This window comes from Mandrillus leucophaeus, unplaced genomic scaffold (genome assembly GCF_000951045.1).
Source record: "Mandrillus leucophaeus isolate KB7577 unplaced genomic scaffold, Mleu.le_1.0 Scaffold3, whole genome shotgun sequence".
In the NCBI taxonomy this organism is placed as follows: domain Eukaryota; kingdom Metazoa; phylum Chordata; class Mammalia; order Primates; family Cercopithecidae; genus Mandrillus; species Mandrillus leucophaeus.
Window position 1 is genome coordinate 6,389,167 of NW_012103142.1, and position 14,701 is coordinate 6,403,867.

General features: G+C 38.6%; 1 protein-coding gene across 1 annotated transcript in view; it reads left to right on the forward strand.

The window, feature by feature from the left end:
- Positions 1-14,701, forward strand: part of DNAH8 (dynein, axonemal, heavy chain 8) — a 349,054-nt gene that overhangs the window by 225,537 nt on the left and 108,816 nt on the right. Inside the window, exons 68-75 of the mRNA XM_011986894.1 lie at positions 1,364-1,482; positions 3,726-3,829; positions 5,102-5,278; positions 7,457-7,624; positions 8,146-8,361; positions 11,906-12,043; positions 13,179-13,306; positions 14,120-14,291. Coding sequence (XP_011842284.1) covers positions 1,364-1,482; positions 3,726-3,829; positions 5,102-5,278; positions 7,457-7,624; positions 8,146-8,361; positions 11,906-12,043; positions 13,179-13,306; positions 14,120-14,291 — 1,222 coding nt within the window. The remainder of the gene's footprint in view (positions 1-1,363; positions 1,483-3,725; positions 3,830-5,101; positions 5,279-7,456; positions 7,625-8,145; positions 8,362-11,905; positions 12,044-13,178; positions 13,307-14,119; positions 14,292-14,701) is intronic.

A 14,701-nucleotide genomic window follows, 5' to 3' on the forward strand; every position in this document is an offset into this window, starting at 1 on the left:
GTGTATTCCATACCTTTTTCTTTACTTAAAACCATTCCCAGACCACCCTTTTAAATAATTCCAGATAATATCTCCCAAATTCTCTTGGCGAATCAGTGTGTATTAATTCTTTTCTTTCTTTTTTTTTTTTTTTTGAGACGGAGTCTCGCTCTGTTGCCCAGGCTGGAGTGCAGTGGCCGGATCTCAGCTCACTGCAAGCTCCGGCTCCTGGGTTTACGCCATTCTCCTGCCTCAGTCTCCCGAGTATCTGGGACTACAGGCGCCCGCCACCTCTCCCTGCTGGTTTTTTGTGTTTTTTAGTAGAGATAGGGTTTCACCGTGTTAGCCAGGATAGTCTCGATTTCCTGACCTCGTGATCCACCCATCTCGGCCTCCCAAAGTGCTGGGATTACAGGCTTGAGCCACCGCACCCAGCCAGTGTGTATTAATTCTTACTGTTAAGAAGATTTTCTTTCTATTTGAACTCCTCCTGCTAATGTCATCTGTGGAGATAAACTTTTACCTTTGTGCAGCTACAAAAATCTGTTTTTTTCCTTTGAAAATTTGGGTATGTTTTTCAATTTTTTTATATGTTCTTAGGTTGTTGAACTTTATTCTGAATGTAATATTTTTGTAACACTTTAATGATAGTCACATAGATGCCCGAGATCTTTAAAAAAAACTTAAAAACATTAAAAATCTTCAAAACTACAAAAGTTTAAATTAATATAAAAGGTTAAATAATTTTATAGTACATGAAGAGCTCTTTTTTCACTTGAGCTTCTTCTGTATAAAATTATACCTTTTGTAATAAAGCCCACAATAAAAAAGCCCACAATAAAGTGGACATTTGGATCAAGTACGGTTGCCTTGATTTCAAGGCCAATGCAGTGAACTGGGGAGACATTGGTTTTTGCTTCTGTAAACCCACCCAGCTGATCCAGCAGTGAAGAGACTGTAGCAAATATCACTTGAATGAAAATGGATCACACCACAAATTCATTTCAACCACTTATCCCTAATATTTGTCCAGAACCTTAAAGTTTTGCACTGTTGACACCAACTTTCACATAGGGTGTTCACATATGCGATTTTGTTTGATCTTCACAAAATTCTGGGAGAAGTAGAGCAGACGTTCTTTTCTCAGTTTTCCAGATGAGGAAACAGAGTTGGAGTTAAGGGTGAAGTCAAAGACCCTCTCAGGGTCAAAACATCAGACAGATTTAGTCCTCTTTCCACTTCACCTCTGGGAAACCATGCTCAAATCCTGTCTTCCTGCTAGTGAATCACTCTACAGGATCACACTGATTTCCCTTGGGAAAGGTGTCATTTTATGGGTGTACCCACAGTGATTGAAATGTTCCTTTTAACGTTCTGCTTTCAGATACCGCCGAAGAGCACATGTGACTCCCAAATCGTACCTCTCATTTATAAATGGTTATAAAAACATTTATGCTGAAAAGGTGAAATTCATTAATGAACAAGCTGAACGTATGAATATTGGTAAGAGGAATGGAATGGGATGGAATGGAAATAGGGTTTGTTTGATAGGGATCTCATTATTTTGTTTGGTGGACATTTTGTTTGAAAATGAAATACTCACTTTGTTTGTAGTAGACAATTTTAAAGGATGCCCTTGAGGGTTTTTTGACCTGTCAGGAAATTCTGAACAGAAGAAAATCTAAACAGAAGTGGCCCATTTTCTCTGTAGAACCATTTCTCCTGGCTCTTTCAACTCTGGGTCCCCTGTGCTGAGTCACTGAGCCATTACTGGCAGATGGGGACAAGCCAGCGTTTGGGAATGAACAACAATTTCAGTTTTTGGTTTCACTTTGATTTGCCTTGATTTGTATAAACATTGCCATGTTAATGTTCCCTACATTTCTAATAAAGAAAAAGGCAAAATAGAAACAAAAACAAATAAAAACAAAAAGAGATTGTGTACCTAAGCAAGAGTTTTCCAAGTGTCTGGTATATGTAGTATAACTAGCAAAAGTAAACATTGGAACAGATTATATGTCCAGAAAGCATGTGGCCCAAACAATCTAAAGCACTTTAGTTCTTATTTTTCAAGTTCTAAATAAAACTTGAGGGGCTGGATGTGGTGGCTCTCGCCTCTAATTCCAGCACTTCGAGAGGCCATAGGCGAGCAGATCACTTGAGCCCAGGAGTTCTAGAGCAGCCTGGGCAACATGGTGAAACCCTGTCTCTACAAAAATATAAAAATTAGTCCGGCATCGTGGTGGCACATGCCTGTACACCCAGCTACTTGGGAGGCTGAGGTGGGAGGATCACTTGAGCCCAGGAAGTCAAGGCTGCAGTGAGCTGAGACTGCACCACTACACTCCAGCCTAGGTGACAGAGTGGGACCCTGTCTCAAGAAAAAAACAAAACAAAAACCACTCGGTCACGTAGCATAACTGAGCGCCAAGGTCTGTGAAGTCAGCGATGAGAGAAGACTGTGAAAAGACTTCTTCTGCGGTTTTCTCATGATTCATCTTTTTGCAGCTTTCCTATATGATGCTTTAGATCAGTAGTGTGCTGAAGCCAACTCATAGTGGCTTTTGAGAGCACAATATTAAATTTTTAGGAATTTTGTGATCTGCTTGTTAAAAAGAACTTTTATTAAAAATTAGCTCATGTATACTTACGATTAAGCAAATTGGATTTAAAATAAAGGCAATAAATGCTCAAACTCATCCCTTCTTAGTTTTACTCTTTTTTTTTTTTCCTTGGAGACAGTCTTGCTCTGTTGCCCAGGCTGGAGTGCAAGGGCGTGATCTCTGTTCACTGCAACCTCTGCCTCCCAGGTTCAAGTGATTCTCCTGCTTCAGCCTCCCAAGTAGCTGGGATTACAGGCGTGCACCACCACGCCCAGCTTATTTTGTATTTTTAATAGAGACAGGGTTTTGCCATGTTGGCCAGGCTGGTTTCGAACTGACCTCAGGTGATCCACCCGCCTCGGCCTCCCAAAGTGCTGGGATTACAGGGGTGAGCTACCACGCCCAGCCTACTCTATTTTCTTATATTAATGTTCTTGAGGTTATTTACTTCTGTCTGTGTGGTAGGAATATTACATAACAGTGTGGTACTGAGAATCTTTTGGTAGCTTGAAATCAGCCTTGGTGAGAGTGTTTACACTACAGAAATTGGACAATATAAAATGAGGGCTTCCCCTTCTCCCAGTGACCCAGATTTAAATATTTACCAACATCCCACTACCTAGAACCCATTGGAATATGAGCCATTCAGTTAACCAGTTCTTTTTCTCTACAGTGCTAAAAGTTGCAAAGTCTGTTACATAAACTTTCATAGTTATAGCAAAGAGAACCACAAAAATGTTAATATATTTTCTATCTCATTTGCCACCTCAGCTACAATATGATTCAAAGGCAAAAAATGATAGCAAAAACTGTTTACAAAGCCAAAGAGAGTATAAATTTGTCAAATAAGTATCTTGGCTAAACTAATCTTATTCAATAGGACATTGTGACCTTCCCTTAAATGTAGCTATGTGATATTCTTCGGTCAGAGCTGTTTTCTTTGCCTTCCTGTTGAAACTCAGAAATATGGTCAATATTGTTGCTCTTAAGATATGTATATTTTTAAAGCTTTTGTCTACAAATACAATTTTGTGTTTGTTATATTACATGTACAGTGCCTTATAAATAGTAAATAGTAAATAAATATTTGATGAAGGCATATACCTATACTCAGCAAAAGTATATATGTGTGTATTTGTAAAGGTCTTGATAAACTAATGGAGGCAAGTGAATCTGTTGCTAAACTGTCTCAGGATCTTGCAGTCAAGGAGAAGGAGTTGGCAGTGGCTTCCATAAAAGCAGATGAAGTGAGTTTGCATTTATTTTATCACTGATGAGGAATATTTTTCCATATTAAAATGCATTATTTTAAAATGGTATTAAAGAACAAGCAGGGTATAAATCTATGGACAATTCCTGGTAAGTTAGTGTTCACAAAGACTTAGACATTTTTGTTTAACTTATACCAGCGTATATCTGAACTATTAATTTTGCTACTTGGCCTAAGACTATTATTTCTTCTCTCACTCTGTCTGTCTCTCTGATTCTGTTTCATCTGTTTATGAAATTTCTGCTTGACTATGAGTTATATTTGGTCTTCTGTTTAAGGTCCCTGTATGTTCCAGGTTTCTGGGATGGCCCAAATCTCACTTATATGTGTCAAGGAGGGCAAAGAATAAAGAGGAAGAGTTGGTGGAGTTTCTTTTTTTTTTAAAAAAAGAAAGTGGAAAAATCCATACTCCTTTCAAGGAGATAGGTATATGTGTGTGCTGCTTTTTCTCTCTTTTTTTTTTGAGATGGAGTCTTGCTCTGTTGTCCAGGCTGGAGTGCAGTGGCACAATCTCAGCTTACTGCAACCTCCACCTCCTGGGTTCGAGCGATTTTCCTTCCTCATTTATGTATTTTCAGTAGAGACGGGGTTTCACCATGTTGGCCAGGATGGTCTTGATTTCTTGACTTTGTGATCCGCCTACCTCGGCCTCCCAAAGTGCTGAGATTACAGACGTGAGCCATGCTGCCCGGCCTATGTGCTGCCTTTTTAAAATCTATTATACAGCCTTCTAGTCTCAGATTTTCAGCTTCCAGTCACCAAGAGTCAGTTAAGAATAAATACTTCAATCTTGATCCTCGCCAGTTACTGAAATGAGTGAACTAACATAGGGGAGGCACTTACGCATAGTCCTGGCATATGTGATAAGCACTTAGTAAACATTAGCTACTTCTATTGTTATTATACAAGGCTTACTAGGGGTTTTTGCCCTTATTCCGTGATACTTTCTTGAATTGTTTTAATTTTCTAGAAATTTGTAGAGTGAAAATACTATTTCTTCTGAAAGCTTTAAATATTTATTTATATGTATTCTAAGCCTAAGGAAAGCTTAGAAAATGGAAAACTGCGAGGAACTGCTCAAAGGAATTTACTTTAATACACCTTAAAATATAGACAATTTAGATAGGAAATAAATTTGTTCTTATTTGTGTTTTATATTATGTTGAATAAATATTTGCTCACTATTCAAATCTGTAAATTTTGCTTGAAAGGTTTCTATTTGCTTTCATGTGTTTGCTCAACTTAACAGGTATTAGCAGAAGTCACAGTAAGCGCTCAGGCTTCAGCCAAAATTAAAAATGAAGTACAGGAGGTAAAAGACAAAGCCCAAAAAATTGTGGATGAAATTGATAGTGAAAAAGTAAAAGCTGAAAGCAAGCTCGAGGCAGCTAAACCTGCATTGGAAGAAGCAGAAGCAGCCCTGAATGTGAGCAGTGCATTGTTACCCTTTCCAACACAAGTCCTAGAAGGCATCATGTTTCATTACATGAAATTAACTCATCAGAAAACTGAATTGAGTTCTTAATGTGATTGATAATCTCTGAGTCTGGAAACAAATGTGTCAATTCAGTTTTCTAAGTTTTAATTTTTTTAAAGTCCTCACCTTTTGTATTATTTTCATCCCACAAATTGGCCTTCCACGAGAACTGAGAAATAATGCTAGTGGTTAGTGGCCTAAACTATGAGAAATTCAGATTACACAGAGAGCCTGCTCAGTTTCTCCACCATCCCTTCCAGATTATGTCATGCCCCCTTTTAAAATCTTCCTGTGGTTCCCACTGCTCTTAGGATAAAGTCCTGAGCTAGGCATTCACAGCTGTGAGGCAAAAGGTACACAGCTTTGGAGGCAGGCAGACCTGCATTCAACCTCTATGTATAATACACACACACACACATATATATACACATGCACATATATGGTTATATACACACGTGTATATACATACACGTATATACATATACACACACGTACATATATATGGATATATACACACTTATATACACATGTGTATATACATACACACTGCTAATACACACACATATATGTATGTATGTACGTATATATGATCTGGAGTAAATTTACTTAACTTTCTTGGGTATCTGTGGGGATTATAATATCTCATTGATCCTTAAAGAATCAATGCGAGCATTAAAAGTAATTAATACAAAATGCTAGGTACATAGAAAGTGCTCAATAAATATTAGTGCTTCTGTTCCTGCTGATGACCTGGCTTCTGTCTATCTCTTGAACTTGTATATCTTGTCATTTTGTCCCTACACACAATGCGATCCAGTCATACAGAAAAATGTATAGGATTCTGAAAGAATAGTCAGAATCTGTTACCTTTAAACGTGCCTCCACCTCTGCCGGGAATGCTTTTCCTAACTTTCATTGCCTACTTAGAGTCAATCTTCAAATCTGGGCCCAGACCTCACTCCTCCTAGAAAGTTTTCAGTTCTTCTTCAAGGCCTTCCTTTGTTTTCCTGTCACTCACATGCTTCTGTCATGGCAAAAATCCTTATGTAGGTTAATTGTATTTTCTTTGCCATTTTTCAGGAGGTTATGAGGACAAGACTATTTTTGTTTGTTTTGTTTTATATGGGAGAATGCCTACAATTGTTAAATGAATAAATAAATCTATGATAATAATTTAATAAAATGTTAACAATGACCAGGACACGTTCTGCACCCCTACTTCCTTTATAGGTCTTACTATAATGTACAAAAGGGAGAGATCACCGAACCAAAGGAGTCTTAGAACATGTTATTGATCATATGGTCTCCCAGTTCTTGCCTTGATGGTCAGGCAATGTCTTAATCCAAACCCAGCCAATGGATAGAACTTTTCAAAAATATTTTTATGAGCCATATATTACAGTAACTTCTCTTGTCTCCTTCTAATTCCTCCCCCTGCCATAGACAGGGAAGCCCTCAAAATGAAGGCTGAAGGTGAGGTTTCTGATATTCAGGGCTTTGTATCCTCTCTTAATATCCACAGCTAATATAGACCCTGTGCTTTGAAGATGCAAGTTATCTAAGTGTTACATATCATTGGGACTTATCTGTCGCCCGGGCTGGAGTGCAGTGGCACGATCTCAGCTCACTGCAAGCTCCGCCTCCCGGGTTCCCGCCATTCTCCTGCCTCAGCCTCCCAAGTAGCTGGGACCACAGGCACCCACCACTGGGCCCGGCTAGTTTTTTGTATTTTTTAGTAGAGACGGGGTTTCACCGTGTTAGCCAGGATGGTCTCGATTTCCTGACCTCGTGATCCACCCGTCTCGGCCTCCCAAAGTGCTGGGATTACAGGCTTGAGCCACCGCGCCCGGCCCATTGGGACTTATTAACAGAGGTCTGTGATGGCAATGCCTGGCAGTGATATTTTAAACCAATTCATTGGGAGCAAAAGGGAAAAAAAGAATACATACAAATAAACAAACAGAAATACCAAAATAACAATGAAAGAGCCACTAAGCAAAAATCTTGGAACTGGAGAGAAAATATGCTTTAAAGTTTTCTATCTTAATTATTTAAAAGTATTAGATTTCTGTGTAGCTATTAATACCACTCAACAAACAAAATATTGATCCCTAATCCCAAATACAGACTATCAAGCCAAATGATATTGCCACAGTCAGGAAACTTGCAAAACCACCACATCTTATTATGAGAATCATGGACTGTGTTCTGTTACTATTTCAAAAGAAAATTGACCCTGTTACTATGGATCCAGAAAAACCTTGCTGCAAGCCATCATGGGGAGAGTCATTAAAGGTAAGTCAAGTCTATCTTTGTCAATCCTATGAGCTGCATCAGGCATCCTCAGCCAGGGACACTCAATATAGTCCAGACAAACTGGCAGACAATAATTGATCATTGTGTATTGAAAAGTTTATCTTAAACTGCATCACGTAAAATGTAAAGGGGGATAGATTTAAAGCTGAATGCCTTCTTTTTATCACATCTGTCCAGAACTGGTGGCTAGTATTGGCACAGCCTTAGTGTCAACCCAGCCCAATCTTCAAAACGGGGCTTGTGTGGTTGGTGGCATTCAGATGCACTTACCAGAAAGAAAACTTACATAGCTTTTCTTCTTTACTCTTTCCACGTGGAATCCAGAAGACAATTTGTGATTTACAGATTTAGGTTGGCTACTGCCAATAGTCTCAATTTGTATATTTAGAGCAAATCAACTGTTACTTCTTTGAGAAAATTCAATTTAGAAGTACATATTAACTCAGGAAGAAAGTATTTATTTTCTTCCAGAACTTACAGGTTATAATACTATTTTTCAGTTGATGAGTGCAACAGGATTCCTGTGGAACCTTCAGCAGTTCCCTAAGGACACTATAAATGAAGAGACTGTTGAGCTACTACAGCCATATTTTAATATGGATGATTATACTTTTGAAAGTGCCAAAAAAGTCTGTGGGAATGTGGCTGGTCTCCTGTCTTGGACACTTGCTATGGCAATATTTTATGGCATCAATAGAGAAGTGTTGCCTCTGAAGGTAAAAGTTTCCTTCCTTCTCCCAGTAAATCAATGTTTCATGAAATCAATTATCAGTATTACTGCTATTAAAAGAAAATGCGTAGTTTAGATAAAGGTAGATGTCCCTGTTACCAAATTTGTCTTTTTTCTCTGTGTCCTCTCAAAGTTTCTCCTTCTTTTTATATCTGTTACATGCTTCTTGACAATGCAGGCAAGTGACTGAAACCAATGTGTTAACTTACACAGGAAATGAGTTTCTTGGGAATAATAATCAAGCTGTCATAAGAAGAAAAACTTGCCATTTCTTTGAAGTTTGGAGATTAGGTTTGGAGGTTGGATTTGATGACTGTATTTCAAACAAAACTTATAAAAATTAGACTTGACACTAGAAATGTTCTAAATTTCCAAGACAGGAGGAGAACCTTAAATGCAATCGAAGAAGCAAACAAAACCTAAAAGGTTGTTCACAAAAGACAAATCAAGATGTTGCAGATTTCCCATAACCCTAAATACTAGAAGATAATGGAAACACATATGCAGTGTTTTGAGGAGGAAAATGCTGGGGTCCAAGCACTCAATAATGGGCAAAGCTGGTCTTCATGTATGAGGGAACAGAAAGAGATTCTTAGGAGTGCAAGGATTCGTGAAATGTGTCAGTCAGATACACACTGCCTCCAGGGCCCTGTCTCAATCCCCCACCCCCACAAAGCTGAAAGTATTGTAAGTCGTTGCTCTGTGGAATGGATAATGATGAGTCGGTGGACAGGGGGTTACTGTTTTTCATAATAAGCTTTAGAGAAATGGCTGCCTCTTTAAAACCTGTGCATGAGGAACTTCGAGAAAAATAGAAAATCAATTTAAAATAAAAAGTTTCAACAAAGAGAAATGATAGGAAAAATATGAAAAAAACACACCCCAACAAAAAGATACCAAGGGAGAAATCTTACAATAAATGTAGAATTCAAGAAAAAAACAAAACACACACACATCAGAAAAGAGCTATTCTTTGTTGATAAAAATTATGATCCATAGTGAAGACAATTAAAATAATGTGTTATGCAATAAATAAAATAGCATCAAATCATATAAAGCAAATCCATTAGTATTTTCAGTGGAAATTAACAAATATAATACTGTAATTTGAGATTGTGGCACATGCTATCAAATTAACAAAAATAATATTGTAATTTGAGATTGCGGCTACCCCTGGTAGGCATAGGGCCAGCTTCTTGGGTATGCACACAGGGCCTTGTGTTAATGCTCTGCTGTTGCCATCTTCAGATTCTTAATAATTTTTTTTAACAAGGGGCCCCACATTTTTCATTTTGCACTGGGCCCTGTAAATTATAGAGGCAATCCTGAGTAGGCATAAATTAGTAATTATATAGAAATTTTACATGATATTATTTTTCAGGTTGAATAACTACTTTGAACTTTCTCCAATATAAACAAAGAATATGAAATTATTTCTAGAGTACAAGAAACATTTATAAGAATTAATTATATTCAATGGTAAAAGAGGACCTCGATTAAATTCCTGAAAGCAAAAAATCCTGGGGTCTCATTCTCTGATTATAAGCAATAATACTGGAAAGTTTACATTAAAATGAAGTCAGTCATTCCTAATTAGGACATAATGAAAATAAGTGAGTTACCAAAGCTTCTGTGATATGGCCAAAATGGTACATTCTTAGCCCTTACATGCATCAAAGAAACTAAACATTCCACTTAAGAGTTAAAGTATATACTCACTCATAAGCATACATACACACGAAATTTAAGGAAAGCAGAATAGAGCCAATAAAAATAACATTAAAAATTAGAGAAGAGAAAAGCAGCAGAATTAATGAGCAAATCTTTTTTTTTTTTTTTGAGACTGTATCTTGCTCTATCGTCCAGGCTGGAGTGCAGTGGTGTGATCTCGGCTCACTGCAAGCTCCGCCTCCCAGGTTCACGCCATTCTCCTGCCTCAGCCTCCCAAGTAGCTGGGACTGCAGGCGCCCGCCACCATGCCCAGCTAATTTTTTTGTATTTTTAGTAGAGACGGGATTTCACCGTGTTAGCCAGGATGGTCTCGATCTCCTGACCTCGTGATCCGCCCGCCTCGGCCTCCCAAAGTGCTGGGATTACAGGCATGAGCCACCGTGCCCCGCCCGGCCATTCATTTTGGGATTACAGGTGTGAGCCACCACTCCCGGCTGGCATTAATGAGCAAATCTAAGAACCTATGCTTTACAAAAACAAAACTGTAAGAAATATTCCAGGAAAATCTAATCAAGAAGAAAATAAAAACAAATGAAAATAGAAAGATAAATCCTCATAATTCTAGATGTGAAGATTCAAGTAATTATAAAGCAATTTTTTTTTAAGAGACAGAGTTTCGTTCTGGCCCCCAGGCTGGAGTGCAGTGGTGCAATCATAGCTTACTGTAGCCTTGAATTCCTGGGATTAAGCAATCCTCCTCCCTCAGCCTCCCAAACTGCTAGGATTATAGGTGTGAGCCACTGTGCCAGGCTACAAATATTGCATAGTTGTATGTCAATATAGTAGAAAATCTAAATGAAATAAAAATGTTATGGGAAAAGGAGCTAAATTCAAACAAACATTGAGAACAAAAATAAGAAAGGTATCAAAGAACTTCTACCCCAGAAGGCTTTGGGCCTAGATTACTTTACTGATTATTTTAAATTTACAAGAAGCAGATCATTACCGCATTGTAGGACTTAGAAAAATATGAAAAACTACTGTTACAGTAATTTCACTTGCAGAATCTTTGATATGTTTACATATCCAATACTCACAACATTATTTGTAATAACTAAAAATGGGGGGTGGAGAAGTGTATACGAGTAGGAAAAAGGTTAATTATGATACATCCAACGTGTAGAATATCATGCAGTCACATAACTAATGTTCTTGATGGACTTGGGACCTTCATAAAACGAAATGAAATAAAAAAAATCAAAATGCCAATTACCAACTTCCTAACACAACACTCACAGGTTATGTCTGAGTAAAATCGGGGTAACTTTTGTTCTCCTTCCTATACATTGCTGCATTTTCCATGTTTTCTTATTAAACATTAATAATTAAAAAAATTTTTTTTTGAGACAGGGTCTCACTCTGTCACCCAGGCTAGAGTGCAGTGTTGCGATCACAGGTCACTGCAGCCTTGACCTCCGGGGCCCAAGCGATCCTCCTGCTTCAGCCTCCAGAGTAGCTTGGACTACAGGTGCATGCCACCATACCCAGCTAATTTTTCTATTTTCTGTGGAAACAAGATCTCCCTGTTTTGCCCAGGCTGGTCTTGAACTGGGCTCAAGTGATCTTCAGCCTCCCAAAGTTCTGGAATTACAGGCATGAGCCACCGTACCTGGCCAGTAATTAAAAATCTAAAAGTAATGAAATACCCTCCAAGACTCTCTGCTTTCCCAGCCGAAGACACTGAAACAGATGAGCTCGAAAGTCCCATGTAGTGCAGAAATTATGTGATTTGTGTTATCTACCAATTACAATCATGACTGTTTTGTGCAGCTAATACACTAACCATGTCTTCTTTTCAGGCCAACCTGGCCAAGCAGGAAGGCCGGTTAGCAGTTGCTAATGCTGAGTTAGGGAAGGCACAAGCCCTGCTGGATGAGAAGCAAGCTGAGCTGGATAAAGTACAGGCAAAATTTGATGCAACAATGAATGAGAAAATGGTGAGATTAAATATACAAAATCCCCAAAATGGTGTACTGAAACTTTATACAAGAGCATGCTGTATTTGGAAGTCAGGCAAATGGTTGTGATGACAAAATACTGGCCAGCATGCCTATCTGTTTTGGATCTTTGGTGCTCAAAATTTTTTTGTGTGTGTTTTCACTGATCAAGCTGTACCATCACTGATTTGAGGGTTAGAAAACTGGGTTTGAAATGCAGCTCAGACATTTGTTAATTGTGTGGTTTGGGGCAATCTACCTAGCTCTGTTTGTAAAATGGGGATCCTGATATGACCTCTTAGGATAGGATGTAAGCAATGGTGGTCTAGTAAATGTTTAACAGTCTAGTGTGCCGTGCGGGGACAGGAAAGCCCAGATTTGTAATATTTGCTGATTTCTGTGGTGGAAATACTCCCATCACTGGCAATTCTAAACTAGCAATGTAACGTCACTGAGCACAGATTTGGGAAAAGGTGCATGGCAGTACACCATTGCATACTATTTCCACCATCCAGATACAACAGCCTTAACGTCAAGAACATAGATAATATTAACATTTAAATGATTAGGAAGTAAGCTTTTGTTATTTATTGCTTTTGCTTTTAATATAATTTTTTAATTGTAAGCTTACATAGTTTAATTTTTAATAAAGGCTGTGTTTAGCACCAGCTCACAAATACTCTAAAAATTTAACAGTTGGCTCTTATGAGTTGGTGCAAGCCAGCTGCTGCATGCTACTGTTGTCTGGGATTTTTCCAGGAGAAAATACTTTGTAAATGGCAAAGAACTCAGGATTATTACTGCATCCAAGACGTCGAAAGGGCAAATCTTATTGATTTCTGTTTTGAAAATGTTCAATAGAAATACTATTTTAATTTATCTGATTAAAAGATAAATTATGTGATTTGGATTCTGTCTTACAAAATTGCTTTCCTTGAAATTTTGTAAGGTAAAATCACTATATTATGAATGATCAAAATTTAATATGTGAAGTTTCATGCACACTGTATTTTTAGGTTATATTATTTTGCAAATTAAGAAATTCCCTCGTGTATTTTTATGTGTGAATATAATGGATGTTTGTGTTAAGCACTTAGAAAAGTGTTTTTGAGACATTCTCCCATTATGGCTGCAGGATTTGCTTAATGATGCTGATATGTGCCGGAAAAAGATGCAGGCCGCCTCCACTCTCATCGATGGGCTGAGTGGAGAAAAAATCCGATGGACCCAGCAAAGTAAAGAATTCAAAGCTCAGATTAATAGGTGCGAATCTGGGTCTCTTCACAGTCACTCTTTCTTTGTGACATTAGAGAACATAAAGTCCATTTCCACGGTGAAATGCTTTTCTCCTTCATTTCCATGTGTTCATGTCTGAATCCCGTCATCTATGACAGCGCTTACAACTTAAATCATGCACTCTAGGTGAAATACTATAGAGGGTGAAGAAGATTTTGTGAAATATTTTACATCTCAGCTGTGGTTCAGTATAAGAGTGCTTTTGATATTATTTGGATTTGCCAGGGCTATCTAGATGCTCACTCCAGTTCTCTATGCTTCACCTCAATGATTTTGGAAGTGTGGATCAATGGTTTGTTGTAAATGCAAGGCTGTCTTTTGCTGGTGTCAATTGGCGTCCTTAGAAAACTTAAAAGAGAGCGCAATGAGAGAGGAGCAAGAAGATGGCAATAAACAAACAAACAAACAAATAAATAAAAAGGGAGGGGAAAGAAAACATGGCTTAACACAAGATTGAAATCTGAACAAGACCAAGGGACAGGATGGGGGAAGATGCTTTCCACACAGTACCAAGGCTCACGACCTGTAGGCTTTGGGAGGAAGCCTTCTTTCTTGCTTCCTGACCACCCCACATGTGGCTACTCCCACCCACTTTTGGGTTTTGGGCTCCACTTTGCATGGTCTTTTCCATGCCTGGCTACCAAGCATTAAGCAGGGGCAAAGAAGGATTTCCCCCAGTAACAGAGCAAAACTGTGACCTCTCAAACAACTTAGCGAAAGAGCTTAAAACATGTCAGGTGACTCACTTTGGGGAGGGGGCTGTGTGTTTTTTCTTCACAGACTTGTAGGTGATATTCTGCTGTGCACGGGATTCCTTTCCTACCTTGGTCCTTTCAATCAGATATTTAGGAACTATTTGCTTAAAGATCAATGGGAAATGGAGTTGAGAGCACGGAGAATTCCTTTCACAGAAAACCTGAATCTTATTTCAATGTTGGTGGATCCTCCAACCGTAAGTTTTACTTTCCCAATATTATTTGAATTTCAGTCTCACTTTATTTCTTACTTACTAAGAAACCCGGCTGCGTGCAGTGTCTCACGCCTGTAATCCCAGCACTTTGGGAGGCCGAGGAGGGCAGATCATGAGGTCAGGAGTTCAAGACCAGCCTGACCAACATGGTGAAACCCCGTCTCTACTAAAAATACAAAAGTGAGCTGGGCGTGACGGCGCATGCCTGTAATCCCAGCTACTCAGGAGGCTGAGGCAGGAGAATCACTGTAACCGGGGAGGCAGAGGTTCCGAGATCACGCCATTGCACTCCAGCCTGGGCAACAAGAGAGAAACTCCATCTCAAAAAAAAAAAAAAAAAAAAAATATAAATAAATCGAAACCCGGGTTCATTAAACTTTTTCTTTAACTAG